At 39.9% G+C, this 25034-nt stretch overlaps 1 protein-coding gene across 8 annotated transcripts in view; it reads right to left on the reverse strand.

The window, feature by feature from the left end:
- Positions 1 to 9705: 9705 nt before the first annotated feature.
- Positions 9706 to 25034, reverse strand: part of Hivep1 (HIVEP zinc finger 1) — a 116205-nt gene continuing 100876 nt past the window's right edge. For 7 of the 8 annotated variants that reach the window (XM_048348478.1, XM_048348472.1, XM_048348474.1 and 4 more), the window contains exons 7-9: positions 23772 to 23873; positions 12693 to 13189; positions 9707 to 11396 (exon numbers count right to left, since the gene is read on the reverse strand). In XM_048348478.1, coding sequence (XP_048204435.1) covers positions 10230 to 11396; positions 12693 to 13189; positions 23772 to 23873 — 1766 coding nt within the window. In that variant the 3' untranslated portion in view covers positions 9707 to 10229. Of the gene's footprint in view, positions 11397 to 12692; positions 13190 to 23771; positions 23874 to 25034 lie in introns of all 8 variants that reach the window. The other variant, XM_048348470.1, reaches the window with a different exon arrangement.

Here is a 25034-nt window from a genome sequence, read left to right on the forward strand (position 1 = left end):
ACTCTTATGTTAAAAGTTGTATCCAATTGAGGTCTATGTTTCCATCAGAAAGAATGGCATTGCCCCATTCTTAAGGAAATGGAAAGACCTAGAAAAAATTATATTAAGCAAAGTAAGCCAAACCCAAAGAAAAGTAGGTTGCATGATTTCCCTCATTTGTAAGAACTAAAATATGTCTATGGTATTGTTAACAGGGATCTCAATAACCCATTTGCTACGTGCATAGGACCATATACAATGAAGCATATCAGCATGAACTCCAAGAATTGGAAACAAGGGTTCTTATTATGTCCTGTATGTGGTTATTTCTTTTTCTTTTGTTTTATTTTTCTGTACCTGCATCTTGTATATAACTTTATTCAATCTATGGAAGGGGAAGGGAATCACAGAAACAGCAGGACAAAGGATGGGCTAATGCAACATTGATACTCACTTGACACTATGTTGGAAATGAACTTTATAATTTTGGGGGTAGGAGAGTTTGGAGGGATAAAATGAGGGAGGGGCTAACAGTCATTAAACAGAAATGTACTCAGTACCTTACGGATGTAACTGTCAAGTACCAAAGTATCTGATGAGCAAGCATGAAGTCCTCTGTTCAAACTCCAGCCCCACTAAACAATAAGCTGCTTCTTTCCTTTCTCTATATTTGGGATTATTATACTATTTTTAAAATTCTTTTTTAATTCTCAAGTTCCTTATATGCAAGAGATACAACAAACAATGCCTTTTAGTTCAACTTAAGCATGGCTTGGGTGATTTGAAAAATTGTTCATTACAAAAGATAGAAAAGATATACATAGATAATCTTTTTTTTTTTTTTTTTTTTTTTTTTTGGCCAGTCCTGGGGCTTGGACTCAGGGCCTGAGCACTGTCCCTGGCTTCTTTTTGCTCAAGGCTAGCACTCTGCCACTTGAGCCACAGCGCCACTTCTGGCCATTTTCTGTATATGTGGTGCTGGGGAATCGAACCCAGGGCCTCATGTATATGAGGCAGGCACTCTTGCCACTAGGCCATATCCCCAGCCCTAGATAATCTTTTTAATGACAATTATTGCTATATTTTGCTAAAAGTAGTTATTTGGACCTCATAAATATGTGCCAGTAGAGCTTCTAGACTTAAATAAAATTTTGCTGAATTCCCTGAATTAATAGTTGAATGAAGAGAAGAAAGGGGGTGGGGAGGAGGCACTCATAAAATTTAATGTATGGCTTACAAAACTAAGCAATGAGGGACAGGGTGGGGTTGGGAGAAATAGAGGAGGACGAAAGAGGTGACATTGAGTAAGATGCATTGTATTTGTAAACTGCTTTGTTGAATGGTTATGCAACTACTTAAAGATAATAAAATATATTGTAGAAAAAGTTTAGAATCTCTACTTTGAAAATGATTCAGATTATTGTTTTTGATATTACACAGAAGTAGATGATGAAATTGAGGTAAATGTGTTTCAGTGATTTCCTCCAGTTTGGAAAGCTGGCCTAGGGGAAGGAAGGGAATAATTCCAGAACCGGAACTGTGAACCACTGTCGATGACTCTTTGCCTTCCATATCTTTTCTAAAGGATGGGCATGGAAAGTATTTATTTTCTTTGACTCTCACATTCTTCCTTTACTAAGCAAAAAATGGAAGATGTTAGCTTGAGTTTTCCTTTTACACTTAAAATTTTGATTCATAAAAACACACGAAGAGCCAGGTGCTGGGTATCTTATGCCTGTAATCCTAGCTATTCAGGAGGCTGATATCTGTGAATTGTGGTTCAAAGCTAGCCCAGGAACAAAAGTCTGTGGGTCTTTTATATACAGTTAACCACCAAAAAGCCAGAAGTGGAGGTGTGGCTTAAGCAGTAGAGTACGAGCATTGAGTGAAAACACTAAGCCAGAGCACCCAGGCCCTGAGTGCAAGATCCAGTACTGGTGTGCACATACGCACGCACGCGTGCATACATACACACGTGCGCACACACACACATACACACCTTGACAAAATACAATTACCTAGATTAAAACTATATTCTCTTTTAACTAACCAATTCTGTATAATTCTTGCTGAGCAATTTAATCTTCTCTCCCAGTTGAGAGTAACCTGAAATTTCCAGATGGTAAGGAGTGTCAATTCTAACTTATCCAGAAATACAGTGTTTGTCACCACCACCCCTCCCCCCCCCCCGAGCCTTTGGGGAATAAGGAACCTAAAGATGCTTACTGGGCAGGCCTGGGCAATGTGAGAGGGAAGTAGGTTCTTCCAAGAACAAAATCCATCACAGAAAATCCTGGGAAATGTATGCCTTTTTTTAAAAAAAATGACACTTTACCACCAACTGGGAACTCTTACTCTGTCAGCTGCAGACATGTGGGAATCCTTCATTCTGGAACTTTTAGGCAGAGTAGTTCACATAAGCCAAGCCCACTCTTTCAAGCCCACTCCTAGAACATTTAAAACACAATAAAATACTACAGCATTTAAGTCGGGGGCAGTGGCTCACATCTGTAATCTTTAACTACTCAGGAGGCTGAGACCTATGGATTACAGTTAGAAGTCAGATCAGACAGGAAAATCCTGGAGACTCCAATTAATGACACACACACACACAAAAAAAATAACTGGACGTGGAAATGTGGTTCAAGTGGTAGCATGCTACTTGAGCAAAAAAGCTCAGCGACAGCACTCAGGTTCTGAATTCAAGCCCTAGGACCAGCACTAACAAAACAAAACAAAATGACAACAACAACAAAAACCCCAGGACATCATTTAAAAACAGAGTATACATTTTTAACACAGTCACAGAAAAAGATGAGTGTGATCTGACATGTGGCAAATACCTTGTCTTTGTTGAAAAAAACATTTGTAGGTTTTCCATTGTAAAATATTAAAATCATCACTAAACTCATAATTCCTGTTAACATTTGTTGAGCTAGGATTTGTTTCCCATCTGTTTTAGTCTTCTCTAAAGCCCGGGGAGGTCGACTCACTTTGTCCTGACTAACTGATGAGAAATCTCAAGGGCCAGAAAATACACATTTAGACAATGAGCTAATCATTCATCTACCTGGGATTTGAATTTAAGTGATCTATTCTTAAGTGCTATATTATTTAATTCCCTATTCAGTATTTAAAAGGATCGGAAATTATGTTTTATTCAACAAGCCAGTACAGCAGAGAATATCATCACACTATACCTAACACTGTCATTGCAACACATTGATTATATACCTTGAGATCTTTCTGTGTAAATGCATTATTCCTGTCCATCATCTATGCAGTCATAAGCTTGTAAGATAACACGAGGGTTAGTAATGCCATCTTCAGTCACTGAGATAAACCTTGAGCAGAGACTGAGCTGAAATGGATTCACATCACGGCCATCAGATGGCTGAGGCTCCTAATGCTTCACTGGATTCATGAAATGTACAGGCTTTTCAAATCCTTCATTTGCAAATATTTATGTCACATTGCAAACCATGTATCCACACATTCAGCATGTTTGCTCCTTGTGGACGAGGTAGTTACTTAAATAGCGAAGAAACACAATGCCAACTGAAGCTTACGTGACTCTGGGAAACAAGAGTGCATCTGTCATGGAAATATTCCATCTATTTCAGCTGAAATTGTAAAGAATACAGGACTGACTTAGAGTCGAAATGTCCCATGCCTCAGTCTGATGTATCTTTCAAATCCTTCTTTCTCTTTTTTTTTTTTTGAAGGATTTAGAAAAATGACAACAAAGAGGTGGAGGAATTTGTTTAGTTACAAAACAAAACAAACAGAACATTTTTTTTCCAGGCAAGGTCCCTGGGGTCCTGGTAGTGGGTCTGATCTTTATCGCTATTTAAGAAACTTCAGAGCTCTGACCTGAGGCACCAGGCTGCTTAAGCATCAAAGAGGGCTCCTGTGCCAGGCACTGACTATTTCACACGATTTCCAACAGAGGCTGAGACCAAGTAAAACCTATTATTATGCCATTAATGAAAACAGGACGTTAGTAATGTAAGTCAGAATTTTTTTATCGTATATGTGTATGTATATATATATGTATATATATACATATATATACCTTCATAGTTTATTCTATTGAAATTTATCCTGTCATTCAAATTGTAATCCAAATTAATCAAAAAGTTTCCAACCTTTGTAGACCATGAAATGATGCAAATTATTTCAACAGATAGCTAAAATACTTTTATTGAAGATTGGATACACTTTTCCAAGCAATCATTATTATGATTGCACATGCGTGCTTATGCACAAGCAGAATGCATAAAATTGCAAAATACTTTCAAAACTATGGAACTGTACCTTGTTGTCTAACAGACAAAGGGACTCCAAAATATCTAAATCCAAAAGTATCAAAGGGTACAAATACTAACTTAAAACCTGTCTTAACATTTGACCCCCTGGGGCAAAAATGAGCTTTACTGTTAGCAAAGAAAACCAAGCATGCCTGGCTAATTGACTGGTCTCAAAGCTGGCTTTGCTTCTCATGACTGCCCTCTAGGAATGTAAAGCCTGGTGTCTTTCACCTATCCTGGTTTCCTTAGGTCCCACTTGGTAACATTCCTCAGTAAATAACTAAACATCTGTCTTTTAACCAACTGAAAGTGAATAAAGATGTCTTGTCTGAGGCAAAAACAACAACATAAAACATGATTTACTGAACTTCATAAAATTTAGAATCTATCATATGGGAAAACACAAAAGATATGTAATTATTCCCTTCCCTGTTTTAAGAATGTAAATTAAGAGAATTAGAGGATGAATAAAGGGAAAGGTCAGAGTAGCCCCACTATTAATTTACAACTGAGATATGGAATCCTTTGCTAAACAGATCAAATATTTTACCTTACTGTTTTGCAAATAGAAATTATAAATACCCTCACTTCCTTTTCATTATAGTCAAATCCACACATATAAAAGCAGTGTAGTGCTATAATAGCTCCTCTCATAGGAGAAATTCATTTAAGTCATTAACCTGTCTGTCCAAAGCAATCGAAAATTGCTCCATTTCTTTTTGGAAGTATTTGTGAAGAGGTCAAACTGAAGGTCATTATTATTATATGTTGTGATCAAACTATGTCTAAACCAAAGATACTATGAATCTATATCAACAGGCAATTTAACTTTTATAATCATGACATATAACAAAGACATTTTTTAGGATCATTAATTATTGAAACGTAATGCACTTGGAAATTCATGTTTTATGTTCGATTAGAATTGCCACTTTAAAGTACCATTTTATCTCCTGCAATTTAAATTAAATTGTTTCTTTTCACTGAATATTTTTATGGCCCCTATTATATCAAGTCTGAGAAAGTGCATAGAAAAAGGTTATAAAACTTATTATCTACACAAATATCCATGGCACCGGACATACTCATTTCAGGAGGGAATATTTTCTGAATACTAAGTAGACTTTTACCTAAAAATGAATGTAATTCAAACCAAGCATTGTAGTTCATCACCAGGAGGTAGCAAGTACAGTAGGAAAAACAGACAGAGTTTTAAACCTCTGCCTCAGAACTTAGCTCTTCCACACACACACTCCTCCACCCCTCCCCACCCCATCCAATTAGCTAGCAAAAAAAGGCGGAAGTAGAACTGTGGCTTAAATAGTAGAGCACTCTAGCTTTGAGCAAAAATAGCTCAGGGACAGCACTAGGATCAGCACCAAAACAACAACAACAACAAAAAGAGTAATGTGTTCAGTACTGTTGGCTCTAGCCTGCAAATCTTTAATATTCAGGAGACTGAGATCTGAGGGTCACAAAGGCAGCCCTGACAGGCAGATTTGTGAGATTCTTATCTGCAATTAACCAGCAAAACTGTCAGAAGTGGAGGTGTGGCTAAAGCAGTTTAGTGCTAACCTGGGGTGATAAAGCTAAGGAACAGACAGTGTGAAGCCCTGAGTTCAAACCCCAGTACCAGCACAATACAATGAAAAAAGTAGAAAGAAGAAAGAAAGAGAGAGAAGAGAAAGGATGGGAGGGAGGGAGGGAGGGAGAGGGGGAGGGATGGAGGGAAAGAAGGAAGAAAAGAAATAACTTACGTTGCTTCCTAACCTCCTTTGTGTGGCTTTCAGGTCTTCCTTACAGTCCTGTTTCTACTATAAATTAGTAGAAAGGAGGCATGTCATTTGGAGGGCAAAACCACGTTTAAATCAGTCTTGCATCCCAGAATGGGATCATGGCTTTAACAGATGAAATCTAAGCATGCTCTTTTTTCTTCCCTTGGTCTCCACCCTCTTTTTAGTTTCCTAAACCATGGCTTATTTGCAATGCTGCTGTGTCACACAATCCTCATGACAGCTTCACACCTTCAAGACAAGGTTTATAACCTCTGTAACATGAAGGCCTATAACCTGGAGAGTCCTTCCTGCTGTGAAGAGAATATAAATGGCATGTTTATAACCTTATGGCAGACTCCCTCCATATTCCTCCTGTATATAATGTTCTTTCCATCTTTTGTCTTGGCTCAATAAAATCCTTTGAAAGTGAAACTTAAATGTCACATTCTCTTTGAAGCACAGACTCAGGTAGGACTTGGTCCTTCCTATTTTATTTCACAAGATACTCCCCCAGAAGAATGGAAGCTCCTGGAGGGCAGATTGCATTTTACCTGTATTATACTTGCAATCTCCAAGTGCTTCCTGCATAGGTGCTAACACATTTACCCTATGTCTGATTGCATCCTCTTCTGTCCTCTACTTGCCTTAGACTTCATGACTGTTCTACAGCTAGGCATTGTGTGTTTTTCTCAAATCTTACATTTTCTTCTAAATACAATCCCTGACATATGGAAGATGTTCCTTTATTATGCAAGCCAAAAAATTTAACTCTCATGTCTATAGTCTATGATTTCTAAAGGTATATACTGATTACTATTAAAGTTCTCTAGTTTATGTGGACTGACTTAAACACTGGTATGCCCCTTTGCTTCTAATTTCCTTTGCCTCTTGCATGGTATTAAGAGTAGGTTGGGACTCACATCATTACTCAGTTTTGGAGATGTGAGAGGGCCCAAGCCTCAGGAAGCAGTCAAAAGCAGATGTGTTTAAAGTATCTAGCACAGAACTATGTGTGTGCAAGGTTTGTATCAAGAGCTCATGTACAAAGACTAAAAATCAAGACTTTTATGTACAGTGTTTCATGATTTTAGATTTTGCTATTCTAGTTCTAAATGTATTTTCTCTATTTTATGACATTAGGAAATTATTGTCACTATAATATTGTAAATATATAATCTGATAACTGTCTTTGAATAGTAAATAACACTCTTGGGTCATGGGACATTGAAGTAAGATTCCCATACTAAGATGCAGCAAACTTAGAATTTACAAATGACTTTATAACAAAATTAATGAAAGTCAATTTTTTTGGTGTTGCTTAAACTCATTCTCAAAATGTAAAACTAAAAGGAGGACCCACCCCCCCACCCCCCCAAAAAAACAAACCAACCTAGTGGACTGAATCTATGGTGTGATCTGAGCACACATCAAGAAAGATATGACTTGACGGTCTTCCAGTCAGAGTAATGATCATACACCATAATCCTTATTAAGAGCCATCATTTAAAGTTTAGGTCAAGGATTAATGATAAAAGTGTTATTTATACTGTTTCTGTGACAGGAAAATCATGGTTGTATTATGAAAAAAACAATAAGATGAGAACTGAAATCTCTACATTAAGTATCATCTGTTAATTATCCTCTGAAAGAAGTAATTACCACAGTGGTCTAAGTTTCAGAAATAAAAACGTGTTACTTGAATGCTCTTGGTTTATGTTAACTTCTAATAAACGTTCTTAACAGATATGCTCATTTCTGAAAATTAATTAGAGAAATGACCTTCAGCTCTTTAGCTATTTTTCCCCCCAACACTTCTGTTTGGGGCACATTCATATGAGAAGATATTGAAATTGCTTAACATCATGTTGTTGTTGTTGTTATTTGCAGGGTGGTTTCAACCCAGAGTCCCACGCGTGCTATGCAAGCACTCTTCTGCTGGGCTATAATCCCCAGCCACCCATTATGACTTTCCCCTCCAGTTCTGTCAATAATTTATCTACCAAAGAGATTTGCTATGCCATTGCACCTTAATTCTGTAGATAACTGGGACTTGCATGAAGCAAAAAAATGAAGCTCTCTAAATTACATTATTTGCAAATCATTTTCCCTTGGGAAAGTTAAGTAGACAGTGCACCTTGGGAAAAACGACTGGAGAAACTCTATTTCCTATGTGTTTTGGGTACACAGTTAACTTTAAAATATAAAGACTAAGACTTTTGTTGTGTTTCTCATCTAACCATACAGATCCTTCACTTATGTGAAATTGCATCCTGATAAACCATTATAGGTTGAAAATATTGGTAAGTAAAAAATGCACTGAAGAGTACCCAATCTTTCAAGCATCCTCGTTTAGCCGACACAGCATCCTGTCCTGTGAGTAGTTTTCCCTAGGCAATGTAGGGCTGCTGGGCACTGCAGCCCTTGCCATTGCTGCCCAGCCTAACACCAGCCTGGGAAAAGGTCCAAACCCTAAATACAGTTTCTTTGTACTGCATATCACTTCCTCCCACTATGAGGTTGGAAAATCTTAAATTGAACCATTCTAGTCAATGACTCTGTACTAGGAAAATACTTGAAAAGCCACACTAAATCATAAAAATCCCTAACACTGGGGCTGGGAATATGGCCTAGTGGCAAAAGTGCTTGTCTTGTACACATGAAGCCCTGGGTTCAATTCCCCAGCACCACATATACAGAAAAAGGCCAGAAGTGGCGCTGTGGCCCAATGCCAACCTTGAGCAAAAAGAAGCCAGGGAGAGTACTCAGGCCTGAGTCCAAGCCCTAGGACTGGCCAAAAAAAAAAAAAAATCACTAACACTAATGCTGCATACACAATGTAGTAGATCTTGAAATGTTGAAGATACACAAGACAATCAAGGTTATCTTTAGAGAATTATGAAACTTTTAAGGAAACATCTAAACATCTCAGAATATTTAATCCAGGGCCAAATGTTGGAAGCAGGCCTTTAGAACTATGACCACATTGTAAGAATGGTATGCTATTCAAATTCCAAACTAGAAGATGGTTCTCACAAACCTAGCAGCTGTAATCCTTGGGCAATAATGAAAATAGAGAGGGTAGACATTCTTGTACCTTACTCCCTGCCACTTTTCTGAAAGAGTGACAGTAAACTTCCCAGGCTGTAATCCTATCATTTAAGTCTGAATCTTGGTTCTCTGGCATTTAGAGCTGCATAGAGCTTTATGTGAAACAGGTAAGGCTGGAAAGCAAGAGTTCCAGTAGTTAAGGCACAGCCTAGAGTTCTATGAGTCAATCACAACAAGCTCTCAAGACCACATTGTCCTTAGTTTATGTTTATCAAGAACTTTTATATCCACATTTAGGAATTTTGCTCATTTCAACTGTCTGTTGTACATACTTATACAAAGTATTCTGAAATATCCAATCACCTACCAGATAAATAGTTACAAACTTCTTTTTCACAGCTAAGAAAAACTGGTCTCTGAGTTGCTGAGCTGCCGTCATCGTCCACAGGTTGGAGAGATCACTATATTCCCTGTCCCTCAAAGTGAAGGGCTATGGAAGGCACACAACTTGTGCTTATTTTCTAAAGGTAGACTGCTGGTCTACAGAGAGCAAAATGATAAAATGACAGCACAACTCAAGCACAGGTAAAGTCAGTAAACAATATTTTACTGAAACATTTCATTACACAGAAAATCTGTCTGAAGTGTAAAGTTACTGTCTTACACAAGGAGGACAGATCCATTTGCAAAGACTAACGTGAATACAATAAATATGGGGTTTACATACTAATTTATACACAGAAACTGCCCCACGGCCATAAAAATTTATATTTAACAGTGCAACATATAATTTAATCATTTGATTTATTTGACTGGTTCTTCTTACTAAACACAAATAACTACCTGGTTTTCATATACATATATAACATTTTATGCATATAGATATTCAACAATCTGTACAGTGTCTAAACGTAAAACTCCTAAAAGGCACAATTGTCTATACAACATATACAAAAAAAACGGCTGGAGCTGACACAAAACAATTATTGGTCAAAAGTTCATGATTGCACAAAGATTAGTCATGAGTTCATGTCAGAAAAATGTGCTTTAAGGAAAAGAGGGTTTTCAAAGAAACCTTTAAGTGTTATTTTTTTAAAAAATGATAAAAAATAAACCACTAGGTTGCGATCACAAGCCTGTCCTCGTCTTCATCACTGCTCACATCACTGAAGTGCACGGTGTGCGGCCTGTTGGGCGGGGCGGGGGCCCTGTGAACCTGACTGTCTGGGGAGAGAGTGTGTGGGCCCAGTGGCGGCTTCGCCAAGGCTTTCCCACGAGCCTTCTGCAGTGCCCCTGGCACAGGCAAGCATGTAAGCTCAGGCATGGGCTTCGTGTGGTTCCCCAGGGCGGCCCTCTCAGAGTCTGTTTTATTTGCGCTATCGAGCCTTGCTTGGTCACTTGCAGGGGCCAATGGACCCAGTACTTTTTTTGCATTTTCTGGCAGGACTTCAGACGACCCTTGAGGAGACTCAGTCCTGCTGACCTGGTTTAAACTGGCAGCAGGTGTCTGCTTGGGCTGCATCTCGCTCGCTTTGCTGTGGGCAGCTGGTACTTCAGAAGCTCCCTGGGCATCCACAGTAACCTGGCCGACTGAGGGAATCAAGGCTGGCAAGGCTATGTTCAGGATCTGGAGCCCAGGAATGTGTGCAGGAGGCGCAGGATTGCTTTGGGAAGAGGGGTTCGCAGTCAACACCTGCAGTCCCACGGCGTTGAGAGCGAGTCCTGGGGAGTGGACCTGCGGGGTGATGTTGGTGTTGGCTAGACCTACAATATTGACGGTTTCCATGCTCAGTGAGGTGAGGGACTGCAGGGCGGAGGTTGCTAGGTTCTGAAGGCCTGGCACACGGATTTGGCCAATGGGAAAACATGGCACAACATTGCTTAATTCAGTTACTCCCGCAGGATTTGTAGTACCGGCCACTTCTGTGATGGTATCCCCGGGAGTGCCTGTGGTCCTGTGAATGACGCTGACAGCAGGGATGGTGAGCTGCATTGGCCCAGCCTGAATGGGTACAAAGGTGGAGTATGTGAGGCCCGCAGGAACCACGTGGATGCCCCCCACGGGAACCATGTTGTACGGAGTCCTCGACTGCTGCTGGGAATGTAATGGGAGGTGGCTGAACAAGTGCGTCTGGGGAGAAGGCAAGCCTGGAGGTGGGGGAAGGGCTGTTTGAGGCTTCTGGTCTTGAGCATCGGGATGGGGTGAGGCAGGAGAGGCAATGCTGGCTGCTGGCTGAGGACTGAGCTCAGCTGTGGCAGGAGAAAGTCTTACCAATGGCACGTCCTAAAAGACAAGAGGGGAAAATGAGCCTAGAGTGGAAGAGCATCCCAAACCACGGAGGTAAATTGTTACTGCCCAGGCTCTTCTTCCAAATGAGGGAAACTTCGCACATGTAATTTGCAGCAACTGTTTGATATAGAGATACATTTCCAATTGGAAAATGAAAGTCTATTGAATTGTTAAATTTCTTCCATTTCCAGTACAAATAAGAGGAACACGTCTTGTATGGAACTTTCCTAGACATCATCATCACACTTTATACTAAAACACTTATAGAATTTACCTAAATTATACTAATTTAATCTAGAATGCAGAAATTAAAGCTTATATACAATTCTTTTCTTTTCCTCTTGCCAGTCTTAGGGCTGTCCCTGAGCTTTTTGTTCAAGCCTAGCACTCTACCATGTGAGTCCCAGCACAACTTCCAGCTTTTTCTAAGTAGTTTATTGGCATTAAGAGCCTCATGGACTTTCCTGCTCAGGCTGGCTTTGAACTGCGATCCTCAGATATCAGCCTTCTGAGTAGCTTGGGTTACAGGCATAAGACACCGGCACCCCACTTCCTTTTCTTTTTTTTTTTTTCAATGTTATCTAACAAACAAAAATCTTTCCAATTTAGAAAAGTCCTGTGACACTGCTCAACACACACTGATGAGGAAGGAGAAGAATGCACTCCTCCCAGAATTCCTTGCTGGTTGGGGGAAAGCCAGGAAGCAGGCCATGCAGTGCACACTCCCTGAGCCTCCCCACAGCCTGTGGCTGGCCCCCGATAGGTCCTGGTGGGTGGCTTCCCAAGTTGTCACTGCAATTTGACCATCCAAGCAATGTGAACTTCCTCAAACATTCTGGGGTCACATTAACTCTGTCATGAGAACTGGAAGCTGATTGGCTGATGAGGGCAAGCATAAAACTTTCACATTTGCATGTTGTATTGCCAACCCACCATGTCAACACCAGCGGAAGTACAATTCAGTATAAACTTTGGGATAAGTAAGTACCAGAATGTGTGTCTGAAAACCGGCACACGTATATGTGAGGTTTGTTTTTGTCAAAAAGAAAATTATAAGTAGGTTTACTTTTCAAGGGTCATTTGTTAAGTTTCCAGATTTATAAAACGTGAATTCCTGTTCAGACACTTAACAAGGTTCCGACAGACATAAGAGATTTTTTTGGCTAATAGCAGTAGTAACAACATAGCATAAGCTGGTTTGACCATAAACGAATTGGGCAGGTGTGTAAGTTTTTAAAACCATTAGGTGCCACAGATAAAAGGAGAAAAGAACCACAAGCAACCATCTACCTGTGTTGAAGCGACAGCCTTTCCGGTCACGGAGCTGCTCACAACTTCATATTCGGGGTAGTCCACGAACATCTGATGGCTGGGGGTTTTGGGGGACCTGGAAGCATCTCCGGAAGGAAGCATCTCCTCCTCCTCTTTGGCAGCCTGCTGCCTGGCCTTTGTTGGCAAGTTTGTCTTCCTGCTGTGCTCCGACTGCACTGTGCTCAGCACAGTCATCTTGGTGAGCAATGCTCTAGGCAGAACATCCATCGGGTCTGTGTGAGCCCCGGAGAAGCAGTCTGTGATCCTGAGGTCCTCCTCTACACCCACGGCATCCTGAAGGCCACTCCTAGAGGGGACATGCTGCGGGCTGGCTGTGACGGAGGGTGTGGCAGACAGGACCGATTCTGCCTGGCTGTCTTCATCATCATCCTCATTATCATTATCATCCTCATCCGGGCCGTCAGAATCTTCAAGATCACATCCAGAGCGCTCGTAACCGAATCTCTGTTTCTCATCTGATAAAATAATGAAGAGGTGTTGTGATTCAATATTTCTACAATGTCTTATATTTCAGAAGCTAGGCAACATTGTGAGGAATGTAAGACGGGAGCTACACAGAGCCACCAGGAACTCAGGGAGAGAAACTGAAGGCTTATGAGGGGCACTGCCCAGGAGGAGGTTGGTGATGAGGAACATGCACAGCAGAGGATGGGAAAGAGAAAGAAAATGGCAAGGGAAAACCCCCATGTTATAGCTGAGAAACTGAAAATAGGGCAAGTAGGTCAGAAATTCATACAATTAATTCAGCTGCTTTTATTTTGTATATTCTTTTAGTTGAACAAAAATTGCCATTTGATTTAATTGCAAAATAATTCCCTTTAAATTTGTATCATTTTGTAGATGTTTCCATTGTTCTCTGAGTAGCAATATTCTTCTGCTATTTAAGTATTTTCTCTTTCATTTTCCTTTAGGATAGGAGTAATAAAACTTTCCCATCAAGTTTTTCTAGATATGATTTGACCTATTGCACGATGACAGACATTACAAGTCAATATTAATTGGGCTTATCAAGAATATTTAAAATGGTCCCAGCAATAGTTTCACATTTTTCACTCATATGGGATGACTTGGTTTAAAATTTTTACCATTTACTGGAAATATTGCAAAATTAGATAATCCTTTTCTTAGAAAGCTAAGGAACTTTAGAAAGTCAGGTATGTTCTTCAATGAACTTTCTGTGTGTCCAAGTTCAATGTCAGAGCTATGTGAGACAACCAATCACAACAATATTGGATTTGAATTTGAGGAATAAGGGCTGGGAATATGGCCTACTGGCAAGAGTGCTTGCCTCCTACACGTGAGGCTCTCGGTTCAATCCCCCAGCACCACATATATGGAAAACGGCCAGAAGGGGCGCTGTGGCTCAGGTGGCAGAGTGCTAGCCTTGAGCGGGAAGAAGCCAGGGAAGGTGCTCAGGCCCTGAGTCCAAGGCCCAGGACTGGCCAAAAAAAGAATGAATTTGAGGAATAAAACACGTCCTGAGAATACACAGACATCCTGGATGAATGATTACATGAACCAAGGAATGCATGGAGAAAAGCTAACTTTTTCTAACAGAAAACTGCAATTAATAAATGGGTATACTTATCATACAAGAGCATCAATATGTAAACAGGATATTTGTAGGATCTCAAAGTATTGCCACAAAAAATACCTCATATGTACAAGGAGAAAATACTAAGTTTACAGAGCAGCACCCTGGGAGCTGCTCTGAAGCATATGCATACGTGGTGAGGTCATGTGCTCCTGACATGATACACAGCAGAGCCTCAAACAACCAATCAACAGTTTTGGACAAAGTCATAAAAGAGAAGGCTGAGGAGCTGAGCTCAGGAGCCAGAGGGGATGTGGAAACTAGACTGTAAGGGACCCTTGACAGAGAGGGGAACAGTGTGGAATCCAAGACAGAGAGTGGGTTAGAGATAGAGAGGGGTGCAGCGTGGGATGTTGGGAAGAGAGGGCAATATGGGATCCTGGACAGAAAAGGGCACAGTGTGGGACCCAGGACAGAGAGGGGGTCAGTGTGCGATAGGGACAGAGAAGGGCACAGGGTGACACCGCTGTGGGCAGCTGAACAACAGGAGTGACTGGCTGGATAAGGTTACAGGCTCAGTGTTGACTCAGGACCTAAGGCTGTGTGAGAAGCTAGCACAGGGACAGCTGGGCAGAGTTCTCAGAAAGTCTCTGTTTTAGGTCCAGCAATTTTTCTGTCATAAAAATGATCTTTTGAAAAATCCAATTAAAAACCTGTCTCCCAGTGTCTTGATTTTCCTCTGCTGAGTAAATAAAATGTATTCTCTCATACACTTGTGAGTATTCACCTCCGCATGATCTTCAAGTAAGATTTCTCTGAGAATCATTCTTACTAGTGTTTATTAGAAACTAGCAACTCTCTGAATGAATTCCAACCCTTCTACTGGTTAAGTTAGAACCATAGGAGATGACTCCATCTGTCTAACCTAGATCCACATTTTACATTTTTACCACCTAACTGTTCTTATATCAATTTCTGTATTTGGGTTCAAGTGCATTCATGGCAAGATGGTTCTGCTCTACTTGCTGGCATCCACCCAGCAGAGAACCAGCACCATCAGACCACAGCCGGAACAGGGGCTCATTAAGAAGCTGACTTGTTCAGAATAGAACAAGTTATTCAAAATGCAGTTAATTATTTTTTAAGGGTTGAGCCCCCAACTCACAAGTGTCAGAGCTGAGATTTAAACCCACATTAGTCTACACTAAATATTTCACATTCAGTTATGTTTAGAAAAATCTAACTACAGAATGATCAGAAAGGTCAACAATGAATTACAGTCATTAAGTGAGCTTGTTATAAATATGCATGTGCTTAGTGTTTATAGGTACAGACATTAAAGGCTTCATGTAATTATCTCATTACCAGCAGGATATACAAAAAGCAATCCCCAAGAAGAATGCAAATGAAAAACTGAACTTAATATAATATCCTGTATTTTCTCAATCTATTCAAGTTTAGGAGTTATAATAGTTAAAAATTTACACATGTATAACTACTTTCAAGAAATGATCTTTATTTCAGTTTATATAAAGAAGTTGAAGAGGAAGACTCTTCAATTCTTCAACTTTGTAGCTTCACTAATCTGATTTCGCCTTGGTCCCCAAATAGCAGGTCAGGATTAGCAGCAGCCCCAGGTGGCTTTCCTGGGTTTTCTTGTGGACAGAACCTGGGGAGCTGGAGGGAAGGACTGCGATTCTTTGGCAGGTCTCCCTCTAGGGGACAAGAAGATAATGGAGTCTCCCCCTGAATGCACTGTGCCAGATGTTCCTGAAGGGACAACTGCTCAAGTTTGGAAACCTACAAAGGAGTGCCGGCTCTTGACCTACTTCCCAAAGTGGGCTGATGCTCTGAGAAAAAGAAAATGACAGGATGCATAACATACATGTCTACTGTGTCACAGTGACAAAGTTTAGTGACAATGACAAACAGCACATCTGGCCCTTCATAGAAAATCTTCACTGACTACTCTATTTTCACATTTAAACCAAATGATTGCCTTGTAACAGAAGTGATATCAAGACCTACATTCTACAAGAAAGTTAGGAAACCTGTAGGATTAGAATCTAAGTTTTTATGGATTATTTCAGTAGGATATACTGACTTCTTCCTAACATACTGCAGCCGTTCTTGTCCTGGCAATACTGGGGTTTGAACTCAGGACTTTGGGGCACTCTAGTGCTGAGCAACACTTTGGCCCTGCTTTTCACTGCTTATCTTTTGAATAAAGTCTCACCTGCTGTATGGTGGCTATGATACTCACATTTAGGCTTCCTATTCTAGTTGAGATTCTTAAAGAAAATATTTCTTACATCTTTTAAGAGCACACACCATCACACCCAGCTTCTTCCCTTGAGATGGAGTCTCCCAGGCTTTTCTACCTAGGAGGCCTGGACCAATGATCCCCCGAATGCCATCTTCCCAAGTAGCTTAGGATGACAGGCATGCACACCCCACTTGTGCCCAGCTATGGGATGAGAACGACTCCTGAGAACTTTTCTGCCCAGGTTGGCCTCAAACCATTGATTCTCCCGTTTTCAGCCCCTAAGCAGTTATGATTCCAGGCCTGAGACACCAGTGCCTGGCTGCAATGGCTCTTTTGTGACATGTCGAATACCTCCCCACAGCCATCACAGACTGTACAACCACAACATAAATTCCTTTTTACTTAAATTTGTAAATGAATGACCCATCAAAGTTCCATTTAATTCAGGTCTTCCTTAGACACATCCTGCTCATTCTAACTAAAATGTTCCCAATACTCAAAACAACTTTATATCAACACAAAAAGTTCCTTCTTTAATGAACTTCAATTCATGAGGGAAAAAGAAGTCTTCTGCAATCATGTCAAGTGATGCTAAGATGGGCGGGATGGGCTGCAGCCTGCCCTCCCATGGCTGCCAGACAGTGACACCTGCTGGAGGAGCAGGAGCCACAGAGTCCAGGAGGAGGGCCCGGACCACCAGCCTCACCAAGCTGTTGCAAGGCAGCCTGAGGCTCTCTCTCACAGGCGCCCAACAGGCCTCTGCTGTTACTGTTACGGCTGGTCTGCTTTTACTTTTTCTCACGTTCGGAAATTATACTTTGAAGGCAAATAAACTACGGCAACCTGAGCACTACTGTTTTAAATCAAGCATTACAGTCTTGCTTATGTGACACTTTAAGAGCTCAGCAGTCCAGAAATTAATGTTTAGGCAATAAACTAGACTGTCCTGTGTTTCTCATCAATGTTCCCAGCAACTGCTGTAAGTATAAACTGTACGGCCAATATGCAGTTTCATATTATACAGGAAATTTCTCTTAAAAGGTGTAAGAAATGTTTTCTCTAGGAACCCCAGTGATGGCATAACCCATGGGTTTCATTTCAATTTTTATAAAATTTACTTAATTTATTTTTAGAGTAAACAGGATGCATGTTTTAAACTTATGATATAAACATCATCTTTTCATATATAGTCATTATGGCCCTTAAAGTCCAGCAAGCATGATATTTTGAACTTGATGCAGTAGTGCACACTTGTAATTCCAGCACTTAGGATAATAAAACAGGAGAATATAGAGCCTTCAGCTAGCCTAGAATACAGCGTGAGACCCTTTCACAAAACCAAATCAAACCAGCAAAACAAATGCTGTTCTCATTGCCATTCACCTTATTAAATGGCTAAACCATGTCTTGGTTTAGAGTTAAAAGTTCACATTCACATTCTTTGCATTGAAGCCCAGAATCCTCCTGATGAAATCATTCTGTACGTCAAAGGATGAAGTGAGAATAGCTAGCTATGTGATTTCTGACACAAAGGGTAAAAGCTAAAATGGATTCCCTAAAACCCTGAGAACACAAGGACAAAATTCCCGAGGCTCTATAATTTTGTATGGCAGAAATACAAGGAAAGACACAGTAGAGCTGGAAGGATTTCACTTTTCAGGAGCACATACTATAATTACAGCCTGAGCTGCTAATTTTATACTAAGTGGAAACTTGTTAATACCAAATGTCCAAATTTCAATGGCTGGCTTCCAAAAATTAGTAATTCTCTCTGTGAGACTTAAAAATAAATGTCTCCCAATGTCCCCAGCTTTACTCCACTGACAGTAAGAACAAGAATTCATCTGCTAGAGGATGGCAGGTAGCCACAGAGCCACCTTTGCCAAGGGAAGCAGGAGGGACGTGTCTCCAGCCCGCATCTCCATGCCCACATCCACCTGTAGTGAATCTCCCTTCATCAACTGGGCACATGTACTTTAAGCTGGTGGATGACCCAGTGGGCAGTGCCGTTGGCAGAAGACTGAACAGATTTAAGATCCTTAGAAAAAGCGAATATGGAAGGTAATGCTGGAAAAAGAGAAAGTGAAGAGAAAACTGAAGAAAACCTTGGTGTGAAACAAACAAGACAGTTATCAAGAAATAATGAAATATGAATACACTTAGAGAGAAGTGGATGTCTTTAGAAAGCTATGAGGTAACCAAGAGGATCCCGTGGGAAAGCAACTGCCACAGCCTGGGCAGGAAGGAGGAGAAACGCCAGTATCGGGGAAGCAGCATTTAAAACCACTGCTCACTGACCACCTTTGGGCCCCTGTTTAATTCTACCAGAAGAAGTGTACTTCAAAACTCAAAACCATAGCACTTAAAAATATTCATCTTCACATTTTTTTTAAATCAGGACTTCATATACTCTTAAAATATAGCTAACAATTCCCAATTTTTCTTCAGGATATAAAATAGATAGTAAAAGGAAACACTAAAATATTCACTGCTATCTTAATGACAGCCATATGGAGTTAACAGAGCAAGATTTAAAAGTGAATCCAGAGACAGAGACATTAAAATCAAGGTATTACCTTTCACCACAGTCTATTGTGTGAGGAGAGTTTGTAAGATAGCAATGTTGGGCAAGAACAGAATTAATTGTAAAGGGAAAAAAGAACCTTAATTTAATAGATAAAGAGAAGATTTCCAAATGAATCTTTATACATTTATACAGATACCTGCAAGACTGGGTGTCAGAAGAGAAAAGTGTATAAGACATCACACTCAAATGGCTAAACTCCACCTGGTGGGGAATGAGAGCTTGTGGCATCTCGGGTGCCTTGTATGGAAATATAACTGGAAATCCAGTTACTTTAGATAATCATTACTATGAGATTGTCCACTTAATGAAATCATGTTTATATGAGCTATTTTTTGAAGTGTAAATTCCCACTACGAAATAAAATAGTAGCAACAAGAAAAGAATCTGAAGAATCAAAGTTCCAGGGCTGAATATGAAGATTATCTCTTGTCTCCATGGTTCTGGAACATTTGAGAAAAATAAAATCATCTGGAATAAAAGTGTGCACAGACCCCAAACTTGTCCATGTGTTAGAGAAACAAGTGAATCATTCAGAAAGAGAATAAACTTTTCTTTTCTGGAATTACTAAATATAGAAAAGTCTTCAATCAATCTGGAGAGATTATCATCAGAGATGAGAAAATGGGATATGCAAGCCATCTTCTCGTCTTCTGACCTACTGGCCAATAAACAACAAATTAAGGAACAAACATCATCATGGTAATATCTATGATGACTGTGGCCTATAACATAAACACTACTTATAAGGAAAAGTGTTAGTGTATTGTAGCTACCATCCAATGGGAAATCAGTTTCTAAGAACACTAGTACTAAATTATTTCCTTAAATCTTATACAGAATTTTTCCTTGCATTGATTCCATCAACTGTTCATACTGATTATCTGCTAGACACAACCCTAAAAGTAATGAGCAGCCACAAAAAGCCATCTTTATACAATTTATGTTCTACTTGTTTGAAAAAGAAGATAAATAAGTGACATACACACAATAGAGGGGATGTAAACCTATGTAATCAGAGTACATCAATCAGAATAAGGGGCATGAGTAATGTTGGCAGTAAGAGAGCAGAGTGCTTGCTTCTTCACTATACTGGCAGGTGGTTCAGGCTGGCTTCCCCGAGAAGGAGGCTGCTGAGCAGAGCTGGAGGCACAAGCTATGAGTCCTATGGCTGAAAGTGGTTTACAAATTGTAGGAAGCAGGGTGGGGCCTGCAGGGTGGCTGAGTGAGCGGGGGAGAGGGGAGAGAAGTGATGGTGGTGGGAAGATGAGATGGTGGGAGAGGGTGAGGGGGTGGGGAGGGCTGGGGTGTGGTGCTCAAGTGCTTGAGAGACAGCAAAGTACAGTGAGGTGGAAGCAAAGGACTGACAGAACCATTAAACTACTATTGTGGCTGCTGTGTTGGAAACAGTATCAATGGGTCAGGGCTGGACCCAGGGAATCCAGTCAGCAGCTACTAAGAACAAATAAATTAGAGATGATGGGAGCTCTGCCTGGGGCAGAGTGGCAAGGGTTAAAAATAGTAGGCCTGATGTTTCACTGATACATTAGAGGTAAAATAAGAAAAACATGGGCATTAAGATCTTGGGCCAAGCAGTTGGTAGTTTGGAGAACACTGGGAGAAGTATATGAGGTAAGAGGTGAAGCATGCAGGGCATGTCAGCCCTGAAAGTCAGTTTTAGAGAGTCAAGCAGAGATGATGAGCAGGCAGCCTGGAGTGGCCAGGGGAGCGGGGACATCTGTATGTAGGTGGAGTTCAGTCTCTCAAGACTGGAAGACATAACATGGGGATGAGCACAGACCAAAAAAGATGGGAAACTACATCCTGGGTTTATGTGTTGAGGCTATGGTGATAGTGGAGTCAGAAAAAGACATATTCAAGCTACCAATAAGCATAAAAACAGCATACCCTCCAGGCACATCATACCCTCCAAACACACAACTGGATTCCACACACAGCATCATTCTACAGGTTGTCTGGGCTCCCCATTCCCCAAATGTGGACCATTTACGTTCTGCTAACACCTATGTTTAATCCCACCTCTATTAACAATTTAATGGAGTGAAAGTCCTTTTGAAAGAAAGAAGCTATAGAAGTACAGATAAAGCTAATTATCACCCGTCAAATTGGCTAACACTTAAATTCTGACAATATACTAAAGAAGTGGCAAGCAGCAAACCACTTCTAGAAAAAGAACATAAAATTAAAAAGTGAAATTAATTTTCTACATATCTACATACTAAGTGGTTCTCCTTATGCAAACTTTAAATACAAACAAAACAAAATAACATAACGTTCACAGACACACGTTTAAATGACATGAAGTGAAGGGGAAACCCTAAGTGCCTCTGAGGGGTAGAAGCATGGCTGGGAAAAGGAACTATAGAGAATGCAGAACTTTTTACTGACTCTGTGTGTGTGTGTGTGTGTGTGTGTGTGTGTGTGTGTGTGTGTGTAATGTATTGAGTTTTTGACAAGGACTTGAAGCCAATATGACAAAACATTTATAACCATCAACTGTGGTATGAAGACAGGAATATATGCCCTGAAATCCTCTATACTCTTCTTGTATGTAAAGAAGTCTTCAAAGTATTTTCTAAAGCACAAAAGAGAATAAAAGAACACCAGCATTTGTCTAAAAGCACAGCTTACTATATTTACACCTACACTGCAAGCCTATAATAAAGCAAGAAGAGGAATAAGTTTTGTTGGCATAGCAATGAAAAATTTTAAGTCTCTTATGACATAGCACTTAGTCAAGATTTAGCACTTGGATGTTACACTTTACTATTCAATTAAAACCTGGAAGAAACAGATTACAGTTCCCATGAATACAGTAACTTAAAAATTAAACTGAAAAAAAAAACCAATAACAAAATACAACCAGTTATAAGAGACGTGTTTTATCAGAATATCTAACCCTCATCTGGAACCAAGCTATCCATTAAGACTGAGAACCTCAGATCAGCCTGAACTGCTTTTTGAATGATACCAAAAACACAAACCTGAATGGATGTGTGGGTGTGTTTGTGCATGCTCACACACTCGTGCACACCAGTAAGCTGTCAATCAAAGTAATGCATGCTAGTTAATGAAAACTATATTTGCTTCTGTGCAAATTTAGGATGAAGTACTACTTTATATTAGCAGTACTGAGTATTCTACACATGCTAGTCAATGTTCTTAAGACCATTCTGAAGAAGTAAAACATTAAATATACTTTGTAATAGCACCTGTTTCACATTTCACAGTTTCCTATAGTAACCTTTTCTTTGTACCTTTTTTGGTCAGTGCTAAAAGTCTTACATATTTTATCCGGCTTCTTACATCTGACTTGCTCTTACTCCCTAACTAATGAGTTACTTTTCTTCCTTGCTGAAAAATCAATTCAGGTGGATTCATTTACTGTGTTACTGGCAAGTTGACACTTCAACTTATATTTTCCACAGTGTCCTCATCACTTTCTTTTGGATATCTTCTGCATAGCAAGTTAATACAAATTAAGTAAAAAAGGTAGCTAAGAAGTGTTTAGAGTATTTTCATAAAGAGCAGGATACTTTTGTTTTCTCTTATAATAAAAATTCTTTCTCGTAGGCTGGGAATGTTACTTAGTGGTAGAGTGCTTGTCTAGCATGTATGATGACCTGGGTTCGACTTCTTAGTACCACATAAATACAAAAAGCCAGAAGTAGCATATTCAACATTAAAACCTGAGACTAGCTCAGATTCATGGCACTGTGGCTCAAGTGGTAGAGTACTAACCTTGAGCACAGAGAGGCTCAGGGACAGAGCCCAGGCCCTGAGTTCAAGCCCCAGGACAGGTTAAAAAAAAAGTAAAATTCGTTCTCTTTTGTTGACTGTTGATTAATATTTGGCTTAAAGGATATTTCAGCTTTCTGATTAGTCAGATCAGATGACCATATTTATTTCACCTCCACATTTATCAGAGATAAATACTTACAGTTGTTAACACTGTTTACAAAAAAGAGAAAGTTCGGCTAGTTAACTTTTCCAAAATAATAAATGTTTCTGACAGCAAGCACATCCTATTCCGCATATCTCATTGGACATGTGAGATTCAAGGCTCTGTACTAAAATAGAGGTTGAAGTCTTTCAGAGAAGAAACATTAAAGTACTATAGAAGTCTTGATGGTGGAAAATGCTTCCCTCAAGGACTGTGGGAAGGGAAAATCAGAGGAGGCTTCACAGAGGTGGTGGAGGGACTGTGACCAGGTCAGACTGGGAGGCACACTCGGGGAAACGAGGGCAGGTAAAGGAGAGGATGTGAAGGAGACCCATGTCATTCACACACCTGGAAATTCAAGCATGAGGTTGGGTTAGAGTGAGGGATGGAAAGCATGAAGAAGCAGGTCAGCAGCAAGGATTTTGGAGGCAATGGGAACCGATGAAAACTTTTGATCAGAGGTGCAATGTGCTGAGACACATGCTTCAGAAAGATTAACAACCATGTGGACAGCTAAAGTGAGGGAAGAAAAAAACTGAGATGGGAAAACTGATGGGGAGTTTATTTCCATATAGATAAGACATAATGGAAATAGGAATTAAGCAGTGCCAGTGTGAACAGAGTGTATGGATGCAAAAACCCATTAGTTGTAAAACAACATTTATGAAAAATCTGGTACAAAGCCTTACCTGATTCTTCTGTGTCCTGTTCATCTATTAAAGCCACTGAGACGCCTAAATCCACACATTTCTTGCTATGTGCCTTGGATTTCATGTGTTTTGTCAGATTTCCTTAAGGGAGAAGAATGTCCATAAAGCTTAGATAGCATTTTTTCAACAATCAATTCCAAAGACAAACATCTAGCTTAAAAAAAAATACTGGTATCTATCAGTTGCAATAACCCTGCTGTTTGTTAGAAATAGTGACCTTTTACAAATCTGCTCTTACAAATTTAATCTTTTACAAATTTGATGGTGTCTAATTTTGTATCTGGCCTACTTTCACCATTCCTTATTCGTAAGCTACACACACTGAACATGTAGTCTCTGTCAGACTACACTATGATCTATAGTTCCTGGGATGTGAATTCTCTGTCTGCTGGCTTTCCCTTATAGTAGTTTACTTCCTTGCACAGTTTTTAGTTTTAATTGTAAGCTCATCTTCAGCAAGATTATTTTGCAGAGAATCCTAAGGGACCTGCACTGTAGAAAAACCTTACAGTGGTATCCAGTTGCTTTATCCTGGTGCCTTAACAGTTTCACTCGTTTCAGAAACATTCGTTTTTGTTTGTTTGCATGCATTGGCATAGTTTTTCTCTTAAGCTGTTAGTTTATTTTTCCCCTGGCCTAAGGTCAATGAACAAGAGAACACTAAGTATATATAGTGAGACTACAATGTCTCAAAAGCATCAACTGACAAAACAAAACCATCCCTGGTATGTAGGCATAAACTGGCCCTTAATTTCCTTATAGGCATTAAAACTTTCTAAACATCTGCTTTTCATGGTAGCTGATCACTTTTCTTTCCTTTGGTGTCTTGGAATTTATAAACTGAGTTCAACTATGACAAACTATATTAACACTACTGTTTGTATGTGTAACGGGAAAAAGAATTTCCCAAATTAGTTTTCACTTCACATATTGACTAGATGTTTAATAGTAGTATCAGTAGAGATGTTTCCTCTGGCAGCTGTTGGATGGATCTCTATGTGCTATCACCAGGTTGCCCAGGCACCCCCATGGCACACTAGCACCAAGCAACCATGACTGGAGGGGAGGGCTCAGATTCCCGAAAGGATATTATGCTTCTCGAGTATATAGTGTCATACACAAACACACTGCCAATCAGGGCATTTTCTACCTAAATCTAAATACTGAGTTTGCTGAGCGACACGAATTAGTATTTGAGAAGAGCCTTTAAAAGATCTAAAAACATCTGAGGCATAGGTGAAA

The sequence above is a fragment of the Perognathus longimembris genome, chromosome 6 (assembly GCF_023159225.1).
Source record: "Perognathus longimembris pacificus isolate PPM17 chromosome 6, ASM2315922v1, whole genome shotgun sequence".
Taxonomy (NCBI): domain Eukaryota; kingdom Metazoa; phylum Chordata; class Mammalia; order Rodentia; family Heteromyidae; genus Perognathus; species Perognathus longimembris.